The 27,972-nt window shown below is 36.2% G+C and overlaps 1 protein-coding gene across 1 annotated transcript in view; it reads left to right on the top strand.

Moving 5' to 3' along the window:
* Lrp1b (LDL receptor related protein 1B) overlaps positions 1–27,972 on the top strand; it is a 1,800,012-nt gene that overhangs the window by 640,052 nt on the left and 1,131,988 nt on the right. Inside the window, exon 3 of the mRNA XM_026778709.1 lies at positions 4,641–4,778. Within this exon, the coding sequence (XP_026634510.1) occupies positions 4,641–4,778 (138 nt within the window). The remainder of the gene's footprint in view (positions 1–4,640; positions 4,779–27,972) is intronic.

The raw sequence follows: 27,972 nt of genomic DNA, 5'->3' as shown, positions 1-27,972 counted from the left end.
TATATATATGTATATATATATATACATATATATATACACATATATATGTATATATATATATATCTTTATGTAACATGCAGCTATCTCTATCAATAGACTCCTTAAGATTAGTAGTAATGAGAAGAGATTTTAACCCCTGAGCGTGTTATCAAAGTGCAAACTTTTCTTCTGCAGGGTTCTATGAAAGCAGGAAGATATCAGAGATGGTTTAAGAGATGGCACTAGACAAAATCAGTAATCTTTACACTTCTTTGGGTTCTTGAATCTTTACAACCTACATTTGAAGTATGTAAACAAAAGTCTATTGCAGAAATATGTTTTCCTTTGAAATGATTTGGTCCACTGGAATTAATACTAGGTTGACTGCACATAGTTATTCCTATTTCTCTTTCCTCAAGTGAATCACACAGATTATTCTAACAAATGAGGAGCCAACACTGTTTTATTTAGAAATGAAAGTTCATAAATATAATTTCAATTATATTAGAAATGCTATAAAATTATTTTGCTTTCCCCTTTGAATTAAAATATCATTTTGTTGGCTGTGAAAAACTAAATGATGGGAGGCTAGCGATGTTGCTAAGTGTGTAAAAAAGCCCCATATCTATGCTAAACATAAAATATAAAGTAAAATTGAAATCGAAGGTAAGAGCATAATCTCATGGAATCAAACAGATAAAGAAAGTTTGTGCTTTCACTGTTATGGTAGTACAGAATCCAGTGTTATATTTAATATCAGTAGGTGTACACAGCCCAGTGTTCTGTTTAATATCAGTGGACACCTGTGCACAGGTGTACATAACCCAGTATTCCATTTGACATCAGTAAGAGTATATATGAACATGTGCATATAGCACAATGGCCTACTTATATCATAGGTGAATGCACATGCCTATGTACACAGCCCTGTGTTCTGTTTAATATCAGTAATATGCCTGTGCACAGGTGTACAGAACCCAGTTGTCATTTTGATGTCAGTAAATGAATATGTGTACATGAGCATATTTACACTATGTACCAATCAGCTGAAACAACATGGAGCAAGAATTCCATGCACTTGCCATGTGATATTTATGAATGGATTTGGTTGCTGTAATTGTTTTGATTCTGAAGCCTTGGCAATTATAATACTATACTAATGTAATGTTTCTACACATCTAGTTGGATAGGAACCACTTTATCTCTTCTAAATTTTAAGAAGATACTCTTTTGTAATATGTTAAAAGAACTATATTTTGAAGTGGACAAGAATTGTTTACAATAAAAATAAATATATAGATAGAAAGTATTAAACAGCTAGAAACTGTATAATGGTTGCTTGGAAACCCAAATATATAATTAAGATATATTGACATTAAACATGTGTTTTAAAATATCTATAGAAAGTTAATTTTAAGATAATTGTCTTAAAATAAATAAAATAGGCTTAGGAGTTATGGGGTCTTAAAATAATAAAGAGAAAATGTTCACAGCATTAAATATTCCACAGCTCGAGTTCTAAGACACCCTACAAATAGAAAAAAATCCCATATCTTCTGCAATATTAAACTTTACTTAATAGTGACTTTCACATGATTCTAAAAACTATAATAAATTTTCAATATTTAAGTTGAAGATGCAAACAAAAATCCAAAACTTTCTTGTTTTAAGCTTCTTGCTCCAATCTGACATTTCTGTTGGAAATTATTTGTCAGTTGATATTTTTATAGACTACTTTTCTATACTACTCTCCTTTCTGTGATGTGATACACCGTATTTTAAGTTGTGGCAAAAGAAATGAAATCACTTGTTATCTGTAAGTTGTTGCAGAATTGCCTTTATGGCACAGTTCATGAAAAATTCAGAGATCTAAACATCATAAAAGTAAAACTTTAATATAACCAGTGGCATTGAAAGTTCACTTCATGGAGAGCATTGGCATTTCCCAAAGAGCTTGCCCTTACCCCGTGCATCAAAACTAAACCCTGAATTTCATTTGCACCTATTAAAATTTTCTAATGTAGATGTTATCACTATTGCTATTTTTCAGTGGGGTAAGAACAGTACTAAGTTTAGATGACTACTAAGTAACTATGAAGACAAACGCACATGTTGGTCTCCGATCTAATGCACTCTGTTGCACAGTGTTTGTGAAGTAAAAGTGAGGCTGTGGGCAAGGTTTAAATTTGCATTGAAAGATTCGGCGGGGCAAAGAAAAAAGTCAACGTATGAAAAAATATAAATTTCAATATTCATTGTAAGAAATACTTGTTAAATTTCAATTAGATAATGAAATCAAGTCAAGACATTTTGTTTCAATTTGGCCAGAAATTAAGAATCATTATAAATTGAATGTAGTCACAGGGTGAAATTTCTATTAGTGGAACCTTGTCAATGAATTGTGTTAATGGGAGAAAAAAATACGTTCTTATATGTCAGAAGAAAAGTAGAAATTAGCAGTGTTCTATTCTCTGTGTTCTTTCACACAACTGACCTTCAATCGGACATTGTATGTTATGCTGTGTTGGGGGATTGTACCATGAGGATGAAAAAGAACTAATTCCTAATATCAGATCTCACAGTCTGATGCTACAGCAAACAGCTGGAAAATAAGAGTCATGGACCAATTCCAAGTGATGGACTGCGGTATGGAGACCTTTCAGGACAAACAGCTATCATGTGCCAATGTCAATGATTCTCTCTAGGCTGAGGATGTTCAGAAGACATGTGTAATGTGGACGTGTATTTAGGTATGCTAAAGATAATGGAGAGGGGAAGATCCACAGCAATGTGGTTGAGTCCAAGAGGCAGGAGATAGAAAAGGAGGGTATAGATTTCGACAGGAAACCAGGGAAGTTTCTGAAGGAAACTGGGTCCCTCTGGTTCACTGTGAACAAAAGTACAATTTAAAATTTAGTTGTACAATTTACTAATTGGGAATGTCCCATAAATAATGTATAGTATGTCTTGTTGGGCATAATTTAAGTTCCCATAAGGATGACCATTTTCCTTTTTGTACTAGACCTTTTGGATTTTTTTTCCTGTTATAGGTTAATCTTTATTCAGCTGAGGAAAACTAAATCATCAGAATGCTGAGAGTGTAGTAAAGCCAGAGAACAGGCATGAAGCACGTAACATCTAAATGCTGAAAATATGTTTAATGATGTACTTTTAAATAGACAACATGACTGTTATTTGAAAAATATTCACTTAGCACAAATATCTTTATTATTGTGTACAGATTAAGAATATATAATTGAATTTCAGAAAGAGTACAAAGGACCACTAGAAAGTTATTCCCTAGAAAAGACAACAGGGCTGAGTCTTAGTAGTACAAGGAGCAGAAAGTGGGTGGTAACGGCAGCCTGCAGGGAGAGTTTGGCACTGGGCACTGATGCTGTTTCTGCTGCAACCGTTATCTGTCCAAGTAATTGCAAAACAAATTCAGCATCATTAGTCAGACAAACATTTGATGTGCCTGTGTCTTACACCTTATAAACTGAATAAAGAAAACTATTTTCTCCATATTCAAAACATAATGTAGCATTTAAAAGAGTACAGAAGAATTACATTGGCCTTGGAGGGTAGGCAGTTTGTAAAGCAAGACTTAGTTTTAAAAGTGAAGTCTATTTCAATGAATTGGGCAAAGTTATATAATTTCAAGAACAACTACTATTTGGGAGTATTGCTATAATATAGAGGGTTTTAAGGAGAAATATATTTCTAACTGTTGTATTTAAAATATTATTATAGTACTTAGTAACCTAAAATTATCTTTAGTGAATTGGAAGTGCTTAAACTAAAGGAAAAGTCTATGTGATGAAGATTCTCTTTGTATTTTTTTGAAATTCTCAGTTGTTAACTGGCCTACCTCACCCCAGCATCTTTAACTCTTTGTGATCCAGCTTGGAAGTAAATAGTTTTTATGAAAGAAATGAATTGTGTAAACCTATAATTTATATTTGATAGGAATTTAAAAGTACATTAAACTGTTATCAGTATTAGTTTCTATTTCTTTATGCAATGTATTTTTTTCTTTTTGCTTTCTTATTCATTATAAGTAGCATCTTCTGTGCTTTTCATAATTTCACATGACCCTGGTTATTTCTTCTTTATTACTTTGTTTCATCTAAGTAGAGAGAGTACAATACAAGCATGTCAGTTCTCCTCCTTTAGGAGTATACAACGGAAAGAAAGGTATTTGTAAAGGGCAACTCTCAGTGTTAGAACATTCTTTATTTAGCTATGATAACAGCCCTCATTTGGTACTCAAATTAAATCTAAAATGATGTATTGAGAAAAAGTTGTCATTAACCAACTTTCACAATTAAGTTAAGACTGAAGAAGTTTGACATCCTCATCAAATTTATCTAGGATAAAGAAACAGAGAATATGAATCCTTGGGCTTGCAAGCCATGCTGTTTTAATGGTTGAGAAGCATATTTATGCTTTATGGAATTATTTTAAAAATATATTTAATTTCATATGCTTTATATCTTTTCAAATGACTTTCTTCTCACAGAGGCAATCTGAAAGTTTTTGAAGTCAGAGCTGTGCTCTCGTAGTGTCGTCTGCAGTTTGGTTTCCTAATTCAAATTATGAATTTTTGCCCTCAAAAAAATAAAGCTAACACACAGACTTTTCTTTCCTCTCACCTATAGGTCCCAAGGAGGTGGAGATCAAGTGCCCCTTGAATCACGTTGCTTGTCGTGGAGCTGGTGCTTGTGTCCATTTGTCTCGGCTCTGCAATGGGATGGTAGACTGCCCGAATGGCTCTGACGAAGGAGCGCATTGTCAGGGTGAGTCTGCTGGAAACAATGCGGCTGAGATAGTCAACCTTGTATAGTCATAAAAATTCAAAGAGAAGTCCAACCCTCCTTTTCTTTCAACTGTAGGTAGGGGTGTGGTGGGGAGAGAAGAGAGAGAGAGAGAGAGAGAGAGAGAGAGAGAGAGAGAGAGAGAATAGGTTTTATTGCCAGTCTCTCAGTATAAAGTTCAATGGTATAATTATCACAGTTTCTTGAAAACCATGTTAGCAAACACACACCCAGACTTTGAAGCTTGGATTTTTCTTTAAAAAAAAAAACCTATTTCAGATAAAATTTCTCTATTCAGTAAAAAAGAACGAGGAGTCATTATCATAATAGATTTACACACCACAAGCCTGTTTATTTAATCTTTGTCTTGAACAAAATACCAGGAATGCTCCTACAATTTAATATTCAAATCCATGTATTCATGGGAAATATTTTCTTTAATACCAGTTCTGCCCTACTATGCTATTAATATTGCAATTTTAATGTGTTTTTAAATACCAGCCTGTAATTTCTACATAGATATGAGAGAAAAATCAAAATAAAGAGATATTAAAATATAAGTGGATTTGGAGCATTCTAAAAGCTAGGAGTGGATTACAGGGACGGAAACATGAGATTAAAAAGCAAAAGAGCCTGTGAAGTTACAGTGCACATGGCCAGCCCTGGGTAAAAGAAGAAACCTCCCACGTCTATACCTCTTCTTAATTGACCTCACCGCACCTGATAAAGTACAGATCATTGCAAGGGCAGGCTGTGTAGGCCTGCACCTATGGGGACTTGTTCTCAATATCTTACTTTACGTACATGTGTTTTAGAACCAGTCCCCTTCCCTCCCAGTTTTTGCCACACGGTTACCCACCATCTGGTAGGAAGACACACACTAAGCTTGACGACAGCTGTGAGCAGCCACTATTTCTTCTGTTTCTCTATGTCCACTCCTTCAGGATCAGGTGAAGGGTAGTACTGGAACCCCTTGGTAGGGGTAGAAAGGAAAGACACATACATGAACATTAACATGAGTAAAGCTTGTAAGCAGATTACACTGATTGCATTGGGAAAAGTCTGCTTTCTCAAGATGGGCCCTGGAAAGGAGGGAAAGGATCAAACATCTCCACAATAGGTCACTGAAGTAGGATGTAAACAAGAATATGTTCCTCATCTTAGGGTTAGTGAGATACATGGGCTAGAGGAGGCTTTAGAATGCTGGGGAGACATGGTTGAATAAATGCATGAGTGATGAAGAGTGCTTGCCACTCATAGAGAGAATGGGTTCGGGTTTCCGGCACACATATTAGGGAGCTCATAGTTGCCTGTAACTCCAGCTCCAGGCAATTGGATGATATGGATCCAAACATGTGTATATGTAAACTCACACATAAAGAGAAATATCAAAATATTGGAGAGGCAGTGATATAGGAAAACTCACCAGACAGTAAATTTCTGATTTTTCTCAGAGGAGCTTAGCTATCTACATCTACAACTATCTACAAAATGTTCACACTTAGAGACTGCCTAAGTAGACTTAGATGGGTGGACTTAAATACAAGCAATACAGGCAAATTTGCATTTGCGTCCCGGGCAGTGGTGGCGCACGCCTTTAATCCCAGCACTCAGGAGGCAGAGGCAGGCAGATCTCTGTGAGTTCGAGACCAGCCTGGTCTACAAGAGCTAGTTCCAGGACAGGCTCCAAAACCACAGAGAAACCCTGTCTCGAAAAAACAACAACAACAAAAAATTTGCATTTGCGTTTATGTCAGAGAAAGGTCCTCCCAATTGCTTCTCTGTAATGTATTATATAGAATAGTAGGATCAAGGCAAAAAGATATGCCATTGTAGACTGAGTGACCAAAACATTTTTCATTTAGAGGATAAGTTGGGAACTGTGTGTAGCTGATTGTACACCAAGCCATGGACAGAACATATGAGAGAACATTAGATTTTTGTCATGTATGTGGTGTGCCTTAAAGAGGCCACATGGATATTTTGTCAGCACAATGACTCTGTATAATTCACGTATCTCTGCCTACATTCAGAGGGTTTCCTTCTTGCTAATTATTAATGAAAAATATGGTTATGAATTATTTCCAAGCACCACCCCTATCCAGTATCTAGGGACCTTTCTGATATAATCACAAAGTAAGAAAAGAAGTATCTAAGTACACTCTTCATTGCTGTGTTGAGCCCTTTTTTCTGAATTATGTCTCCTAACATTGCTGTTTCTTTTAAAAAAATGTCTGTTGCATTCAAAGCATGTACTCTAATTTAAATAATTACACACAAAGCCTAAGCCATGACTAAGAAATGAATTTGGCTCTTTCTTCTAATAAATGATTCAAAGTACATTTGGTGGGGGTATTTGTAGTCTTTATGAAAATTAATAATAAGTAAAGCTTAAAGATTTGAACATTATGTTCTGGTTTTGGGAATGCTTTTATGTTTAGTGAATTGTTTTCTGAATGTTTCCTGGTGAAATCAATTCCTTTCTAGTCAAAATAATGAAAAAATATCTATTATTAATGATTTTCTGTAACACAGATATTTTAATCTCCATAATTTTGTTCCAATTGATGGAAAAATGGATTTTTATAAGGGTATAGTTATATACAGGAATTTGCTGGTAAGATATTTAACAATAAGCACTGCTAAAATAACCACATTGTATTTTCAAAATTGCATCTCTTTCTACACAGTATTTCAAAGTAGTAGCAATATTCCTTGTCTAAAGTGTAGCAGCAATAAAAGAAATGTACTGAAGTTTGAGATCTGCTTTCTAACATAGAAAGCACTAGAAGGAGCTGACAGAGATCAGACCACAGCGTACATAAAATCACAATATTGAATTTGACCTTCCTAGGATAATTGATTATGTCCACATTTTGGCTGAGCACTTGAAAGCAAGATTCTTTACAATCCTCCATCAAGTTAGTTTACATTAGCAGCACAAGGAAGCAAGGAATGTGGATGCAAGTGGGGATGGCATTCCCCAGTCACGATCTGCTCCCAGTCTGTTAAAACAGTATCAGCACTCTAAATCACTGAACAATTCTGCCAAACTCCATGTCCCTAAGAAAGCACAACTATGCCATCCATACAGTTTCATTTTATCAAGTATTTAGGGTCCTTTGAAACCCAAGGAGACTGACATCTGAGGTGTTGTAATAGTTAAGAAATGAAACCTTCTTGCAAGAAATAATTACCTCCCCTGCTGAGTGCATGCACAGAAATGCCGCACAAGTCCTTTGCAAATTTTACTTTTATTTTGTGATCCTGTCTCTAGGTAGCTTTGGGCCCACTCTATGCATAATTGGTGTATTTATCCAAAAATATATAAAAATATTCTCTTATATGTACATTTATTTCTTTGAAATAATAATATTAATTTTTAATTGCACACAGTTCTTACTTAAGAAAACTAGGATTCATCCTTAGTAATGCGTGCTCCTTCATCTCCAGGCTTTTGTCAAGAATTCCCCTGCATTGACTGCAGAGACTAAACTGAACATTTAAAATGGATAGCTCTCTTTTTATCTTTTGTTTTGTTATCCATAGAACTTAAGTCTAGTGATAAAGAGTTTTTAAAAACCTGGAGAGATTCAACCAAGAAACTCTTTCAAAATGGGTCAAGGTAAACGGTAACTTTTATTTTCTGCAATGATTAACCATGGGAAATTTAGCAATCTTTTATCCTCCTTGTTTAAGTGTCTTATGTATTTCAATTTTCCTCAAACAGAATTCATCTGAAAATATGAACTTGAAGCCCAAATATTCCCACCCCATATTCTGGGATGGAAAAGTTTTATATTGATTTACTGTTTCATCAGTAATTCTTTTTTCGATTGGCTTGGTTTTAGGACAAATGTTATATATAGATCAGGCCAGTTTAGGTTAGGATTAACTATGGGGCTGGATTTAGGGTAAGGGCTGAATTTGTGGTTAGGATAAGTGCTAGGATTAGAGATAGGGCTATGAGTAGGTTTAAAATAAGGGGTATGGGTTCTGTAAGGCTAGGACTAGTGCTAAGTTAGCACTCATAGTAATTCTAATATTATCTTTGGAATGTAATGATGTATTTCAATCCTTCTAGAGAAGATGGGAGGTAAGGCACTAAGGAAGGTGATATAAGAGACAAAAGGAAGAAACTAAGGATCCAGTGAAAACATGTGAGGTGGTTTTATGTCCACTCTTCTACCAATCTATCTTCTTCAACTATCAGTTTAACTCTCCAAAACAGAAAATATAGAACATAATATATGTGGAAATATTAGAGAAGACCAATTTCATAGCCACTGTGGCTTCCCCTGTGGGAAATGGGAGTAGGAAATCACTATTGTCTGCTCAGGTGACATGAAACATTCAAAACCTTGTAGATTGCTAGTCATGATAGCATAGACATATAATCACAGAACAGGAGAGGTGGAGCTGCTGATGTATTCGGGACCCAGGCTGTTCTACAGAGAAGATACTGTTTCCAAAAGCCTCTAATTAATACATCAACAAAGCAATCAAACCCAGAGACACAAACAAATAAACAAAAAGCCTATTGTGAAGAAACACCGTCTGGGTTTGTGATGTCAGACCACTTGTGTTTCAGAAAGGTTTTCTGTATTTTGGGCTCAGTTGTGGAAAAGTGATAAGACTGCCTAAACCCTGTCTCAGGTTTAAGAATTTCTTCTAAGAGATTAATTTTAAGAATTGAATTAGAAAAAATGCTCTAACATTTGACCCTAGTTGATTTCCAGAACAACATTTGTCCCAGAAACAAAACAATAAGGGCTTGGGAAATGGCTCAGCAAACAATGCTAGCTACCACACAAGGACCTTGCCACACAAGTCCTAGCACCCTGTAAAATCTCAGGGTACAATGATATATAGATGTAGTCTCAGCACTGGGGAGGAAGAAACTGCAGGATTCATAGGGCTCCCTGGAGAAGCAGTCTAACTTAATGAATGATTATGAAATTTAATAGAAGACCCCAAAAAAAACCACAAAGTAGAGAATGGTTGAAGAAGATATTCAACATACTAGTCGATGTACAAACATGTTTATGCACATACAAACAAATGTGCATACGCATTAGAAAGAATAATTCTTTTTCCAATAAATTATCATTTTTATAAATGTCAGTTGTTCCATAAGATTTGCATATTAAGGAAGTTTTGTAATATTTCACACATGTCCACAATATGTAGCCTTCAAAAGAGGGTAATATTGTTTATACTGGAAAATAATAGATACATGAAATTAGAATTGTTCACTATTGAAAAATGTGCTAGTATATAGCCACTTTGTGCATGGATATACATAGAAACATATGCATATTCATTTATGTATAGAAGTATGCGCACTTATTTTAGAGTCACAGTTCTAAAAATACTGTTTAATTTAAAATATGCTTTCATGTTCCTGATGTGGAAAATGTATCTCTCACCTTAAATGGAATAAGAGGCAGTTTATTCCAGAGCTAAATTTGAGTGACCAAGGCCCTGGAATATAGATTTATATGCTCTCAAATTCTATATTCCAATGTAAGAGCAGTTTCAGGAAATTTTTAAAAAGTAACAAAACCAAGAAGGCATAAATAAAGACACTTTTAAAATACATATATGAAAACAGGGCATTAGGAGCAGCATGGGGTAAGGTCTCTTAAAACTTCAGATGCCTACTGTTTACATTTTTAGAATTTGGGCATGCAGAAGATTGTGCTCTGCTAAGTTAGTAGCTTCCAAAATGTTTTCATCTGCTAGTCATGTTAGGGCTAACAAAGAGGAGGGCAAGGGAGAGATAGCTATTCATGGGACCAAGCTAGACCAAAATAAGGTAGTTATCCTCGGGGCCTGCTACAACCCAACATCTACACATAACTCCACATTGTAACTGCAGTTGCAATAAATCAATCAGTCCAGGAATTCTCATTGGTAATATCTATATGTGACTTCTAAAAATGTATTTATCAGGTGTGGTTCCAAAGCTATTGGTCTATGTAAGGCAACATAGCACAAGGTCCAGGAATCAATTTGTCTCCGTTTTCCCACCATCTTGAGCCTATGAATCACCTTAGATCTTTAGGCTTTGTGGAAAGCATATTTTATTTTTGAAACATATTGCTTGCCTGGCATTCAAATCACACCAATCTCTTTGAATATGTTGACCTTTTGAGACAATTGGCTAGTCAATTAGCTCAGTGCTGAAAAATAGTGGCTAATTACCTTATGTTACAATGCATAATTCAAAGAATAACTAAACAAGAGGAATTCCTTTTTATAAATTTACATCTTGTATTAATATTAATTCATAATAAATTTCTAATCTCTCTCCAAGCATATCAACCTTGAAGACTAATTTTTAAATAAAAATTAATCATTTGAAAAAAAATAGGTATCAATGTAGAAATTGTTTTTAACTGATCTAAAATAAAAGACAGAGCCATAGAGATGGTTCTGTTATGTAAAAGCAGATGACCAGAATTCAATTCCAGAACCTACATGGTGGTTCATACCATCAATAATTCAAGATCCAGGGAATCAGACATATGTGGGGTGCACAAACATACTTGCAACACACTTGCAAGAAAAGCATTTATAACCAACAAATAAATTATTATAATTAATTTTTATAATTTCATAAAATTTGATTCATAAAATAAATTAACTAAAACATTTTAAGATAAGAAAATTATTTCCTTATCTATATGTTTATTTATTTGTTTCTTTGTTTAATGCTTTGTTTTCACCTTACTACCTTAAAATTCCAGATCCTCCGGCCTGAGAGCCTCCTTTGCTGGGATCCTAGTTATGGTCTTCCATGGCTCCTTTCTACAATTCTGGGGATTAACCTAAGTGCTGTATCAAGGGAGTCACAACCTCAGCCCAAACAAGATCTTTATACACCAGTGGTTTGATGTAACCCTTGCCCGGTATTTCTGAAGCTCCACATTTAATCCTTATAAGGAAAATTAGAGAAAAAGAGACATAGGTGGAAAACAAATTAAATCAGATATAAGTCAATTTCTTCACCCATGAAAGCTTTCCATAAAAGAAGAGAAATATTAACTATTTGCTGTTTTTAAAAGGGTTAATTCATATGAATATTCATAGGCTTTGGGAGTAATTATTTATCCTTATACTTCTATCATGCATCCTTCCTTATATAATAAAAAAGACATAACATTGAATAATTTTTATATGGATCAAATGAAGTTTTAAAATGTACCAGTAAAAAAGTGAAAGATTCCCTCTAACTCCCTCATTAACAAGAGTTAATTTTTTACAAAGCACAGACAATGTTTCAGACTTCTATCTAAGCTTGCAATATGGAATATTCTACCTTCACGGCACTTATATGGTATAGTGGGGTGAGGAAAAAATGGCTGAGAAGGAATACAATGAGGAATATCTAATTTTGTTTTCAGGAATGCAAAGAGATTTCCCAACAGAGCTGATGACTGATTTGCATGCCATTCCAAGAATTGTATATGTCAATGAAGAAAATATGAGCATTCAAAACCAGGGCTCTGTTTGTTGCAAATGAATGTATGACTGAGCACTGGATGCTCTGGAGAGCTCTGAGTTCTTTGGAAAGAATGAAGGATGAAGGAATAAAAATGAAGACCTATGACCTTGAAACTGAAATGAAGTATTAGCAGACAAAGAGCAATTACATTTGAATAAGGATGCACGCAGCATAGCCCATTTAAAATGCATTGCCATTGCATAAAACAGAAAAGGGCAGGAGAGTAAAAAGTGATACTAGAATGTGTGCACAGTGGAATTATAAGGGTGCCATCCCATTGTGTTTAAATACTGAACAGATGGAGGCTGGAATGTTTGCATCTTTGTACCAAGTCAGGCTGATGATTCTTAGAAAGAAAATAAGTACATTTAATAGCCCCAAGACAAGAAGCTGAATGATCCTCTGTTCTGATTTTCCTTAGCCTCCACCTTGTGTATTTTTGTTTAATGTGTCACTTAGATGGAGAACACCTAAGTGAAGGTCAAGGAGGGAGCCCTGGGCTGTCCTATTCAGGGAATTCTTTTCCAAATGAAAGTTGATCATTTGAAAGATATATTTACTATTTATAGCCACTAGAGTCCCTGCTTTGGTAAGCTACTGAAGTACAACATTGTGATGCTTAAATTTTGCCTTCTTGTTCAACTTTGGAAACTATTGACTGTTTGAATATTATTCAAAAGTATGAATTGAAAGACTGTCACTCAACTACAAACTGTGAGGCCAAATCTCCTATGATTCATTATTACATTTCTGACACACACAGCGTGATATTCTAAAGAACAAGGAATTCAAGCAGGATGCTGAGATTGAACAGTGTCCTCAGGACTCACACAGAATGCCACTTAAGAGCAGGGATTAAACTATGACCTTGAGTTTTCCTTTGCTAGTTGTCTCTAGTGGAAAGTACATAAAATCTTCATGCTTCAGCATTCCTCCAGACCCTGTCTCCAACCCACAAGGTGAAGGGAAGAAAATCAACTGAGAGACAATTTTAAACTAACACTATATTCCCTGTCAGTTTTATTAATTGAAGGGAAAGAAAGCAATGTGCTGAGTGAACAGCAAACTGAACAATTGTATAACAAACGTGAATCCAATGTCATCATCTAATTCACTGTTCTGTCCTTGGAGAAAAAGCAGTGATTCCACAAACTTGGGAATTTAGTGTTCAGAGAATGATCTGGAAGAAATAATAATTCTCTGAAGAATGTTTTGAAATTTGAATTTAAAATAACGTGATGTCACGGTGACAAGAATTAACATATTGTTATTTAAAATGAATTATAATTTTCTGAGCAAAAGCTGGAATTATAGAGAGTCTTAAAGATTTATGAATGACTTAATGTCTCTGTTGCTGTGACTAAATACCCTGGCTATAGAAACTTAAGGGGGAAGGGTTTATTTTGGCTCTCCACTGTAGGTAACTGTCCACTGTGGCAGGGTAGTCAGGCAGCTGGCATACCTCATCTCCATTCCAGAAGGGTCCTGATGAGTGTCCATGCTCAGATCCTATCATCATTTTCGTGTTGTTTAGGATTCTTGTTCACAGAATGGTGCCCTGTTTACTGTATGTCCTCTCATTTCCACTATGCTTTTCATAGCCAGAGATTGATTGAACTTCTCTAAACAAATGATTTGGCAAGGAGTGTCCAGAGATGTGTCTTCTAGGTGATTCTAGATCCAGTCGAGAGAAAATATTAATCATTGAAACTTCACCTCTTGTCAGGTTATCACTCCAAAATAAATTTTCTGTTAAATTGGGATATTCCATTACTTGTTTTCATAATGTAGTGGCTTTCTTTGAAAATAAGGAGCATCCTATGAACATCCAAAAGACCCCGTTCATCTTTCGTAGTTATGAACCTTGACAGAAATGAAGTCTAAGACAATTCTGAAATTCAAGGCAATCTCTGTAGCATGAATTCTAATTGGTCTTAATAATAAAAACCCCAAGTCAAATATTAGGGGTGAAAGCTGGAAGATCAGAGAAGCAGAGCAGCTAGCCAATAGTTCTTACCTCTATGAAATCCTTAGTCAGGATGGAATATTTTATCTCTACAAGTTCTCAGACTGAATGCCTTGAGCTCCTGGCTCTTCCCACCCTATATTCCTCTCTCTACTCAGCCTTGGCCCTTCTGGTCTCCGACCCCATAGTGTTGGAATTAAAGGCACGCGACTTGCAAGTATTAGGATTAAAGGTATATGTCACCACTACCTGACCTCTATGGCTAACTAGTGATATTCTCCACACTCTGATTCTCACACAAGTTTTATTTGCTATAGCACAAACACAATGTGGAGATATTTCCCTTATTTGTCTAAAACATTTTCCTGTTTTTATCTTTGTAAAAAAGGTTATAAGTAATATAAGGAAAACTATATACAATAAGTACAATAACTATATGTAATATATACAGGCAATAAATATATCAACAATGTTTACTCCACTTGCATTTGACAAATTCAGATAATACTCTATCATTCGTCCTATCTTGGTAAGTCCAAAGTCTTGTACTTAATTTACTTTCTATCCTAACTTGCATTACTATCTGAAACTATCTTTGATATCTTTCAGTCTTACACACTTTACAGCTCTTTAGTGAGCTTTTTTCTGAGTCTGGTAAACAAGTAATATTATAATTACATCAAACTATCTAGTCTTCACCTACCTCAGATACTTGAAAAGAAAATAATATTAACTGAGTAAGTAGGAAGTGAAAGAAAACAACTTCCAAAACTGTGAGAAATAACAGAAACCACTGGCTGCCAGGACAGGCACCCAAGATTCCCCTGTAACATTGGGCATCCATCTTCAGTCTACAGGCTTAGAATATTTGACAGACTTTTCTATTAAGCAGGATATTTGAAGAACTGTCTTACCATGACTTGGTAAAATTTGGCAGTCCTTTCTCTTACGTCCTGTTTGTCCAATTTGAACAGCATACACTCAGCAGTTGAGGCAAAGGCACTTTCTTGCAAAGAAGCTTACTTTTTCCATAAAAAAATGGTAAAACCCCATGTGGAGTCTCTTTGATGCCTATCATCTTCCCTGAAAGAGATTGGTGTTGCCAGAAAAAGATATGTCTCCTTGTTATTAAAAAGAAACAAAGAACCAATGTTATTAAAACATCTTAAATAACATATTCTATAGATCTCTGAAGTGATTGAAGATGACCTGTCTAAAATATATCTCTTTCTACCTTGAAAAGCATACCTAATAAGTTTGATTGCAGTAAATAATTAACTATTTACCTGTTAGCAATAACTTTCAAGGTCTAGAAATTTGCATTGTACTGTTCAATGAGCTTTATAGGTACAATACCTTGAAAAAGACTAGAAATGTATGTACAGCATGCTTTAATAAAAATAATCTTGAATTTGTATCAATATACAAAAATCCACATCAATGTAAATATTTAAAACTAGAGTTACTTTTATGGCTTAAAAGTAACTTCAGTAATCTAAATTTTATCATGTTTCTATATTTTCTTTCTTTTTTCTTTTCAGAAGAGATTCAATAATCAACCCTTATATCCTTTTATATCTATATATCTTTTTTATTTACAAAACAAGAACCCTTAATCTAAACTCCTTTGTTCAGCTTTTTCTCCAGACCATTATCAATAAAAACTTGTAACCAACACCCATGACAAAAAATGATGACAAACACCCATGACCCCTTTCAACTACCAAAACCACCCACTTTACTTCTTGGGAATGTGGGTGTCCTGTTCTTAAATTTACTCCCTGATGTCTGGGGTCAATGGCATCTTTAGGAGGTTGTGGAAAAATGTGGTCATTGTGAAGTCCTAAGAGCTGTTTGTTTCCTTTGTTGTCCAGTTTCTGCACAGTGGGAAAGTATAGGGGTTGTCCTGGTTAGAGTAGTCTGTGAGGCTGGACCTTCTCAGCTAGCCACCTGGAAATTGTTCTGAACAGTTTGTAATCCAAAAGTCATTCTAGAGGTGTGTTTATTATTTTCGTGGTGTTATCATAGTCCTGGTTTAATTGTCATTATGAGGCCCCCATCACCTTTTTTTGGAGACTTCAGAGATTGCATTAGGTCAGATTATTCCTTTTCTTGGTAATTTTTTTCTGGGTAGTTCTACCTTATTTGTTGGGTCCTTATTTGTCCAAATGTTTTAAATTAACCAAGATGGTTGTTTTTATTTAACCAAAAAGACAAAAACAAACCTCTGTCCCAACCCTAACTTTGGGCAGGTTACAAATCTAATCTTTATTAATTTTGATTTATGGTTCCTCCTGAAATTTTTGTCCTTTATTTTATAGCTATTCTATCATCCAGAGCAGTATTATTTTTTACAATAGGCATTAGGTTCTTTAATTGCATCCTCCACAATGACAGGAAACAACTGAACTGAATTTGACCTGTGGCCTGTGGGAGGTTTAAACCCCAGTGGTCTTGAGGGGTATCCTGTCTCCACAAGTCCTCAGAGTGAGTGACTTCTTAAGCTCATGTCTTTTCCAGCCTTCTACTCCTCTCTCCTTCCAGCCATAGACCTTCCTATCTCCACTCCTTTAATGTTGGAATTAAAGAAAGGTGACTCCCAAGTACTGGGATTAAGGTATGAGTCACACTGCCGGACTGTTTCTCTTTGAGACTGTATCAATCCAGTGTAGCCCACGATGTCCTTGAACTCACAGAGATCCTTCTGCCTCTGCCTCCCAAGTACTGGGATTAAAGGTATGTGCCACCACTGTCTGGCCTTTATGGTTAAATATTGACTTGCTCCATACTCTGATCCTCAGACAAGCTTTATTTGTTATAACACAAACAAAACATCACCACATTAACTCTAAGTATGTATAAAATCATCCCCAAGTGACCTATTTCTAACATAATATGGGACATAGTAAACATTTCAATTCCAAAGGTTAAATAGGGGTACAGAAAATAATGATAAAACCAAAACAAGGCTAAAAAGTGGCAGAGCAAACACCAGCTCCAGCATCTCCATGTTTGACAAATGGAACTGGTAATTCAATTCTGTGCTCTCCTAAGAAATTTAGATGCTCCAGTCCTCCAGTTTTGTCACATTCAGTACACAAAGCCTCAATAGTCATTCTATGGTTTTGATTATTTCCAATAACCTGGGATCTCTGCTGCTATCTGAGCTTCACTTTAAGGGCCTCTCTGCAAGCACTCTGACCATGGAACACATTGCCTGACCTATTCTGTGAATTTGTAGAGCAAGACTCCATGCTTCTCTCAAGCTCATATTTCACAGCTAGAGAAGAGTAAAATGGAGGCAATCTTTGTCAAGTTCTACTTCCATCTCAGATGTAGGCTGACTCAGAGACAATTCTTCCTAGGCACTTGCTTTTTCAGTCCACACTCTTTTTTTTTCAAATTCTTTTAAAATGTCCCCTACCAAGTAAATTAGGTAATTATATTTGAGAAAACTCAACTGCACTCAGGTCCTCATGCTTTGGGTAAGTGAAACCAAAATCTTGACTAAAATATTCTATTAATTGCCTCTAACCTAGTTTTTGGGAGAATCTAGTTCCCCTTGGAAACCTCAAGACTTAGACCTTCATTGTGAATGCCCCTCGAAACATTCTACTTTTCTATGTTCCCGTCAGAGAGACCAATTCAGTCCACTAATGGTGGCTATGGTTTTTCTTTTGCAAATGTCCAAACTCTTCCACCTTCCTTCCACAAACCAGTTTTAAAAGCTTAAGAACCATACATAAGTTTTTCATAACAATGGCCTCACTTCTGAAATAAACTTTCTGATTTAGTTACTTTTTTGGTTGCTGTAATAAAAAGGTTTTGTGACATGTCTAAGGGTGTGTAAACAGTAATGAGGTTAGTAACCTTGTAAAAATGGATCAAGTTGTTTTAATCCCTTCTAGTACATGAAAATGGATGCTCAGCAGACTCTATGCACCAAGAATAGTGATGTACCACACACTCAAAGTATTATATGAAGTTGACTTCCTCAGATATAGTTCTGATTTTTAAGCTGCAGAGATTCAGACAATTTATTATAGTATCTTCATTGGACATGATCACAACTGAATACTTCATTGTATTAACTTATGGTAAGAAAGAAAAAAATAACAAAATTTTGTGAGTCTGGTGACTTCTGAACTCAAAGTGTCAATTGTTTCATTGTTATTATTTTCTTTTTATTTGCTGTGAAGCTAAAGAAGCATTATCATGCCTTCCCAACCTTCTTGAATGTAGATATATATTTGGATTTAAAAAACAGTAAGATTCATTATAAGTAATATTTTGATGAAATCAAAAAACCTAGGTTTGGGTTTTGTGGAGAATTGATATGGTTTCCACAATTACACTTATGATTAAGAAAAACATGAAATCAGGCGACTGGTATTTTTCTGACACAAGGAATTGTGAGGCATGTCATCATGTCTTGGTAGTTTTGGTCTCTGCACTAGCTGAGTACAAAGTACAAGGAAGACAAGCGCCAAAGAGCAGTTTGCAGTTCCATTGGCTGCAATGTGGCATGTTCCCACTTAAGGTACAACAGGAATAAAGCTAGAGATTGCCAAGGAAAAAAATCTATGCAGTTCAATAAGTGGCTCCCATTCTCCAATATTCTCAGAGCACAAGCACTACCTGGACTGACCCTCAGTCAGATTGCTGTAAAGTCATTTTAACCAGCTTAAATGAAGTCTGACATGAACGTGAATAGATCCACCATGTGCTTGTGCCTTCAATGTTTTTCTTCTTATTTATCTGTTCTATCTGTACTATGTGAAAATGAAGCAAAGGGCCTTAATGACTAAAACTAAAATACCAGCCCAGCAATACCTTCCATTCGGTGCAATGGAATATTAAGTTAATAGGGCCAGGAGGGACTTTCAGGGGTGGTTCAGTTCACCCATCATCCTGTAGGCTGACTCAATTCAAGATCACCTTTATAACTTGCCATCTCTCTTTGGAGTGTTTCCAGAGAGGCAACTTTTCATGGCCATCTTTAGAAATGTGGCCAGCGTGAAGCAATTTGTACTTTGTGCAAGTATTGTAAATTCACCGCACTCTGTTTCTGCTGCTTAATCATGTTTTGCACACGTCTCCACGTAGCCTGAAACTTTCCATACCTCTGAAGTTGTGAACTATGCCTCCCCGATAATTTAGACATGGCTTCTTAACTCGTATTCTGGGTAATTCACTGTCAAAGCCTGAATTCTGTAACATTTTGTGTTTTTACTCCTAAATTTACGATTGTTTACTTAGGTCACATCAGTTAGAAATGGTATTTGACTTAAATAGTAGAATTAATAATCTAATAACAAAGCTGAGTTTATTTCCCATAGTTTACAAGGGTCCAGAGGAAGTTACTGCTTGACAGGAAGTATGCTCCAGACTACTCCTGCTTTCTATCCTATCCACCCATTCACTATATTTTTCTATCTTCAAGGAAGCCTTGTGGTAAACCAAGGTCATTGCAGCTGAAAACATCAGATACATATTCTAGGATGATGGGGTCATACTAAAATAGCACTACCATTAAACTGTCTCCCTTTGAAATGTTTTCATAACCTAATAGAAAAATACTTACCTTTGTTTCCTTGATCAGAATTTTGAAGCAAACACATTGCTTGCATGAAAGTCTAAATTGTGGGACGTTAAAGTAGATAAAATCTTCTTTGGTAGGAGCAGGTTTGTGGGCTGACAAAAACGATTTTGTCAACTGGACACACGTTAGAGTCAGCAAGGAGGAGGAGACCTCAACTGAGGAGTTTCTTCCATCAGACTTTCCTATGGACATTTCTTTGGGCATTTTCTTAGTTAATGATGCTTGTGAGAGGGTCCAGCCCACTGTGGTTAATGTTGCCTTTGAGCAGGTGGTTCTAGATTTATAAAAAGCGATTCAGATGAACAAGTTTTAAATATGGCAAGACATATCTTACTGTTTTTCTTTTCCTCCCAATGTTAAATTTCCTATTTCACATTGCTTTTCCCATAAATGAACTTTTCACCAAACATATTGTACAATCAATTGAATTGCTTTTTATTTTTGGCTGATGGCGTTGGTGGTGTTGAAAATCTAATCTATGCCAAATACCCAACCATTGATACATGCCCTTAATCCTAATTTTTTGCCTTTGAAAGATTCTTCAGTTCTCTTTGAATTTTAGTTCCCACCTAATTACTTCTAATCACTTTGATTGCTCTATGTATATGTCTATCTACAAACACCCACAATTCTGAGAGTGACAAGAGCTCCATAGCAAATGGACCTGCTCATTACAAAACATTACCCTGAAAACATACTGTCAAGACAGGTCAGAAAGTGTAGTATGGAGGTCGTGGGCTGTGTCCCGCCACCTGGCTAGCTTTACCCAAAATAATTACACGGAAACTGTATTCTTTTGAACACTGCCTGGCCCATTAGTTCCAGCCTCTTATTGGCTAATTCTCACATCTCAATTTACCCATTTTTAATAATCTGTGTAGCCCCACGAGGTGTGGCTTACCAGGAAAGATCTTAACCTGCGGCTGTATCAGGTGGGAGAATCATGGCGACTGCCTGACTCGGCTTCTTTCTCCCAGTATTCTGTTCTGTTTACTGCGCCTACCTAATTTTCTGTCCTATTAAAGGGCCAAGGCAGTCTCTTTATTTAACCAATGAAATGAACACGAAACAGAAGACTCACCCCCATCAAGAAAGAAGCACTTAATACCTACACATGTAGCTTTAAGTCTATGATGGCATAGGGTGAAAAAGAATGAAGAATTGAAAAGATACAGGGGAACTCTGCATGGTGTCCATGTCCTGGATGTAAACACCTCACTCATACTTAACTACTCTTCAGGAATTGTCTGGGTAAATTCAACTTCAAGTGTGTCTTGCTTATATTTTAAATGAGAAGGTATGACATGGGAAATCTCAATAGATGAGAAGAATGTTTGATTTCATATAGCTGTTTGCTTTAAGGAATACACAGACAGCCCAACCAGTCAGGACTTAGGCCTTTTAATATACTTTAGAGTATGAAATTGGGGGATAATGTTCACCAAAGGCAGTCAGTACTATCTGTCAAACATGAATTACCGTCTTTTTGTTTGTATGATTCTCAAGATTGTAAAAGAAGACTGAACATTCATTTACTTGCTGTCCAGACCCAAATAACCACACAGAAAGTGTATTAATTGCAATATTATTTGGTTAATGACTTGGGCATTTTTCTAGCTAGCTTTTACATTTTCAATTAAACTATTTCTGTTAATCTACGTATTGGCACCAGGCTGTGGCTTATTGGTAAGGATCCAGCATTTGTCTCCATAGGCAACTACATGGCGTCTCTTTGACTCCACCTACTCTCTTTATCTCCCTTTAGATTTCCCACCTGACTTTATTCTTCCCTGCCAGAGACCAAAGCAGCTTTATTCATTAAGCAATAAGAGTAACACATACACAAAAGGACATCCCACATGGCAAGATTTTACAGTACACCAAAATCAGACCAAAAAAAAAATCCTCAAGAACATAATGGGGAGCCCGGCGGTGGTGGCGCACGCCTTTAATCCCAGCACTCGAGAGGCAGAGGCAGGCGGATCTCTGTGAGTTCTAGACCAGCCTGGTCTATAGAGCTAGTTTCAGGACAGGCTTCAAAGTCACGGAGAAACCCTGTCTCAAAAAAAACAAACAAACAAAAAAGAATATAATGGGAACCCAGATGTGATCTGAAACCGCTGCTGTATCATTGCCATCCTAACACAGAGAAAATAATTACTTGGAGAGAGGGAACGTCAGAGACTGTCTACATTTGTTTATTTCATAGTTAACCATTCACTCTGAAATCTAAGCTGTCACTATTTGATTGCTAAAGCATCGAATTTATTTAGTAAACAACATATTTTCTTCTTTTCATCTGTGACTTTCCCTATTTTCATTTATTATTATGATTGGGGCCTAGGCAAGTCTCAGTGAGAAACAAATCCCCAAGCAAACACAAATCTCGACAATGTTCTAGATTGCAACAATTATTTCCTATTCAAATACAGTTGGAATATGTAATCATTCTTTTGAAGAGGCAATTATCAGTTAGTAGATGACTTAAGACCCTAAGCTCTCTGATATTCTTTTGCATTTTACCAGGCGTGTACAGCACCCCAACACTAATCTAGACAAAGGCTTACTGATAGTTTTCTAGTGCAAAATATGTTTATAGCCTATCTAATGCTTTTTTGAGGTCAGAAAAGCACGTTTGTTATTATGCACTCTATAAAAATTGTTTTTTAACTCAATTTCAATCTACATAAACATAAATGGAAATCATGTCAGGTTTTCCAAATTCTTAAACTATAAGACATTCTTATATCATAGATACAACAACTACTAATACTTTGATTCATAGTCAAGCACAACTTTTTATATTATATGTTGTTTTCAGCTGTGCAAGTGGTACTTTTGTTAGTTAGGTGTTAGTTAGGGACAACTGGAAACTACTAAAACAATAAGAAAGGCATGACACAGAAATCTAAACTCAATTTTTCTGTTTGGAAAGGCTCATGCAATTGAGAAAATTATAGGGGAAATAGAGTGTCTTTGTCTGTTCTTATCAAACAGGAGAAGAACTTATTTTAAATGAGAGCAAATACAATACAATCGCTGAAGTGATGTGTTTAAAACTCAGGTAAATGTTTGGCTTTAGATACAGCTGTTAAGTAGAATTGTTTTAAAACTCCCTCTGTGAACATCTGATTTAGTATTATAGAGCATACTAGGTGTTGTTTATCAAATTACAATTGATAAAAGAGATAAGAAATTGCTGCAATACGGAAAGATGGATGTCCTGAAAAATTAATGATAGCACATTGTACATTCAAGAGAAGAAGTTGAGTCACACAATTCATAAAAACTTTATAAAATAGATTTGAAGCTTGATAAATGAGTCCAAGGACTAATGTTGGAGTGTAGTTAACAATCAAATGGTTGAAAATGGGCAAAATGTGAACTTCTGTGCTTTGTGTGTGTCAATGCAAAACCCACAGCTCTTATTTTAAAGGACATACAAGATTTAATTTTGAGTGACCATGGTCCAGAAACACAGACTTAGGTTACCCCAAATTCCATGCTACAACATTGAAACAGTTTCATCAACTCTTATAGTTTTACAGAACATAGAAAGTCGTAAGTCAAGGGAAATTTAAAATAGATAGGTAGGTCCATGAGAGAGACAGGCACAACAAGATGGGGAGATTTTCTATATGCCTAAATGCTATCTATGTCTTCAGGTTTAGTGGAATCTAGTGACTTACTGCTATAATAGAATCTAATATATCTAATAGATAATTTAGAGAATAGATAGTAATAGGCATCTATTAGCAACAAGATGCTAGTTCCTACATGACATAAAGATGGACAAATAATGGCTGTATCAGAGAGCTAGAACTAGCCCAAGATGAGGTGATTAGCCTCTTGACCTAGATCATTTCAACCTCTCTACAGTCCTGCACTCTAACCACTCAGTCACACAGCTGTCTTTTCAGGACTGCTCATTCACATAATCTGAACTAAGGAAAGAAAGAAAAGGTTGACAGAAGTAATTTTCAACACTGATTCAATTTATGTTAACTATTTTGTATCATGACAACCAAATTATTTACTCCAAACTCTCTTATTTTATATTAGTCGTTAAATGATGGAGACAGTTTTTAAGAGAAATTAAATCATGAATGGAAAAATAAATCATGTCTTCTAAATGGGTGTGGGTGTTTTTTTCTTTCAGAGTCTTGCTTTCTTTGCATTGCAATATTCATGCTCTGTCACGATGGCCCAGTTATGACACTGAGGTCTGGGGCTGTCACGGTTTCTCTACCCTTAAGGTGGTTACCATGCTAGCATGTGAATGCAACTCCTTAGCAGGCAGCATGGACCAAAGTGGTTACCTGTACTTAGAGAAAAATAGGATGGAATATCTAGTATGATCTTCCTAGAGGAATAGCGACAAATGTAGAAGATAAATCTGTCTGTCTGTCTGAGAAAACAAGGCAGACTAAACTAAATTGTTCCTTAGAATCATTACAAGGAGCAAAAGTCTGTAAGGACCAATTAAATTTAAGATAACACTGTACTAGTAGGAATATGCATAGTGGACCAAAAGGGTAGGGCTGGACATCCAAAGGACTGTGAATGAGTTGGTGGTGGCTGACACTGGACACAGGATAAATGATGATGTAATCTGTCATATAATTATTCCATTCAAAATGCTGCTCTCTACCACATTTTTATAAATACACCCATGAGATTAAAACAAGAGCCAACAGCAGGCATGTGTCTTCATCTTTGACAGGTTTTGCATGTATATGCTAGTCTGCATGTATTAGTGTTTCAGTCTTCATCCGTGTGTGCCAGCCTGTGCACATCAATGTGTCAACTTCACATCTGTGTGCCAACGTGCATGTGTCAATGTGCCAGTCTTCACGTGTGTGACAGGATGTATGTACTGATGTGCCTGTGACGTGAGTGTATATCACATAGGCCTTTCATCACTCCGGTCTTTATCAGTCTCTGGCTTCCTAAAGTCCTTCTTCGCTGACTGCAGTCATACTTCACAGTCATGTTAGGATGTTTTTTAATTGTAGCACTAAATAATCAATTGATCCACTGTAAGCTTTGCAAGTTTGCAATTGTCATATCTCTTTCAATTGCAATTGGCCATAAATCCTTCAATATATTAATGAAATGTCAAAAATTTGTGAGCTCAAATAACTTTATTGTGGGAAAGACCAGTGGAAATGAAGTTGCTTCTGTAGAATTGTGCAAACACCTCTACTCCTACCTGCTACTCACTGAAGGCCAAGTGTATTAGAATTGTAAAGCTATCTACTAATGTCTGTCACTTTCAAACAAACAGAACACACCTTGTAATATAATTCATCCCAGTTCTAGTCATTAGCAGAGGATTCTAAATGTCGCTTAAATCCTGCACATTCCAGTGGCTGTCATCTTTCCTTGGTCTTCTGTTCCTCTCTCTGGAACACGTAGTCTATTATTTATAAAACTCAGAATATGCCATGTGATCTCCCAAACATCTCACCAATCAGCTTCTGCAGAAAAGGCGACTCACCACCCTGACTCCTTTGCACATGACTGAAAGTATTTGATTTTTTCTCTAGCAGTTTTATAATGATTTATCTTGAAGCTGGGATAATTTCCTTTTATTGGGTCATTGAAGAACTCTGATTTCCCCCATGAAGACTTCATGAGCTTCGTAGCTCATGCCATTATGCTACTTCATACATTGTTCTTCACTGTTATTGTCATTGACTGTCATTCAAGTCATCCTCTCTTATTGCTCAATGACTATAGTTTTGTCTCTTCAGTACTACTGCTCTATTATTACATATTAACTTCAATGTGCTTTCAGATAATATTTCTAATACCTCAGTCTTTAGGTTTCTCTATGAAACCTCAGCTAATCACACTATCTTCTTCAGGATCGTAGTAAATTGGCTATTGTCATAACAATACATACAAATGTCTTACCTACGGATGTGCTTAACTTTCCACAAGATTGCAAACCATTGAGAGCTTCAGCTGGCTGCCCCGCCCCCCCGCCTTTTTGATTTATGGGCTCTTATTGACTTCCTGTATTTTGTAGTCATTCAGTTCTCAGCACCTCTCTTACTTCCTATGCACTTAAGAAATCCATAGTTATACTCAAAACTAACTCTCCACCTATTCTGTTTTCTGCCTAACTATACAATTGCCTTGACAAACATGTTAAGAACAATCTAAGGGATGAATTTTCTATTAAGACTTACGACATCAGGGGATCTCACTCTATTGTGTCAGGAATGACAAAAGCATGGTGGCTGGAGTGTCGCATGGTAGCAAAGCAGGTAGCAGGGAATGTGTGGTAGAAACTACAATTGGTAAAATCCTCAAAGTCACCTCCTAATGAACAATTCCTGCCCCTTAATCACATGCTCCAAAGGTTCTACAGTCTCTCAAAATAAGTCCATCAGCTAGAGGTGAAAGGTCAAATATACGTGCCCATGGGAAACATTCTACTCTCACACTGTAGCAGTAGCTGTAGACAAAAAGAGGAGAGTCACAGTGATAAATATTGCTATCATTCATAGCCATTGTTTTGCCTTACTTCAACTCATACTTACTGATGTTTTACTTGCATTTCTTTTTCTGTCACAAAATAATGTAAGAGCAGAAGAGTTTATTGTGGTCCATAGTTGGATGATAGAGTGAATCATGTTGGGGAAGAAAGGCATGCCTTAAAGAGTATGAGTCAGCTGGTCACAATGTGCTCACAGTGAGGAAACGAGGGACAAATACTGGCATTCAGCTTACCTCCATTTATCCCATTTTCATTCAGCTCAAGATGTGAGTCCATAACATGGTGCCAACCATTTTCAGAAGGGATCATTCCCTCCTCTATTGAAACACTCTTAAAACTCCCTCATAAGCACATAAAGAGGTGTGTCTCCTAAGTGATTTCAAATCACCCAACTTGCCAATGAAATTTATCTGCCAGTCTTACCTTACTAGACTTTCAATTAATAAGAGTCTCTTGTGTCAGAGAAACTGTAAGAATCAGAATAAAATATACTGACCCCACTCTCTGTGACTTTCTACTACTGATATCTATCTGCATACACTTGACATTTCTATCAATGTGAATTCTGACCTGTTACTATAAATGAACTATTAGTCTTATCTGGGACACTAGGGGATAACATGCTTTCTGATCCAATTAGATATTTCTCTCATTTTGTGCCATTCATGTGTAATCTTTTAGCTATAATATCTTTATCCCCTAGCATACCTGCGTAAAGAACAGAACCACACATACACATACGTACATGGACATGAACACAGACACAGACGCACAGATACACACACACACACACACACACACACACACACGAGCACACACTGACATGGACATCCATGGCTACACAAGGACACATATAGAAGGAGGGGGCAGGAATAAGGAGAGAGAGGGGGATAAAAAGAGAGCAATTAAAACAGGTATGTTTATAGGATAAGAAAATAATTTTATGAATTGCCATTTTTTTTTTTAATTTTTTCGAGACAGGGTTTCTCCATAGCTTTTGGTTCCTGTCCTGGAACTAGCTCTTGTAGACTAGGCTAGCCTCGAACTCACAGAGATCCAACTGCCTCTGCCTCACGAGTGCTGGGATTAAAGGTGTGTGCCACCACCGCCCGGCATGAATTGCCATCTTAAAGACAGAGTTCCAATAAATTTACCAGTACAGATCAAGGTGAAAATCTAAAGAGTTCTAAACCAGAAAAAATTATCAAAATAAATTTTTATAACTCAAAATTCCCAGGAACCATGAAATCAACTGTGCTAAGCTATGGTCTCAGAAAGAACAAGAGTCAGAGGGATGATAGCTGAGAAGACCACTTTCTCCAGCCCTCGGTGGTTTTGTCTCGTGCACTCAATGTATTTACTAATGCTCACAGGCAGTGAGGAGGGCATTCTGCTTTACCTAGTCTACAAGTTCAGTTTTAAAAAGCTTTACTCTTAAATATGTCCTTAATAGATTCTGATAGTCATCCTTTGTTTAAGTCTATCACCTTTAATTTTTAGTAAATGTCCACATTCTCTTGCTTTTCTTCTTGTTTTCTGATCCCTGCTTTCCTCCTCTCCTCTCCTCTCCTCTCCTCTCCTCTCCTCTCC

The sequence above is a fragment of the Microtus ochrogaster genome, chromosome 4 (assembly GCF_000317375.1).
Source record: "Microtus ochrogaster isolate Prairie Vole_2 chromosome 4, MicOch1.0, whole genome shotgun sequence".
NCBI classification, from domain to species: Eukaryota; Metazoa; Chordata; class Mammalia; order Rodentia; family Cricetidae; genus Microtus; species Microtus ochrogaster.
The sequence above is the reverse complement of the archived record's forward strand: the minus strand, read 5'-3'. Positions and strand labels throughout refer to the sequence as shown.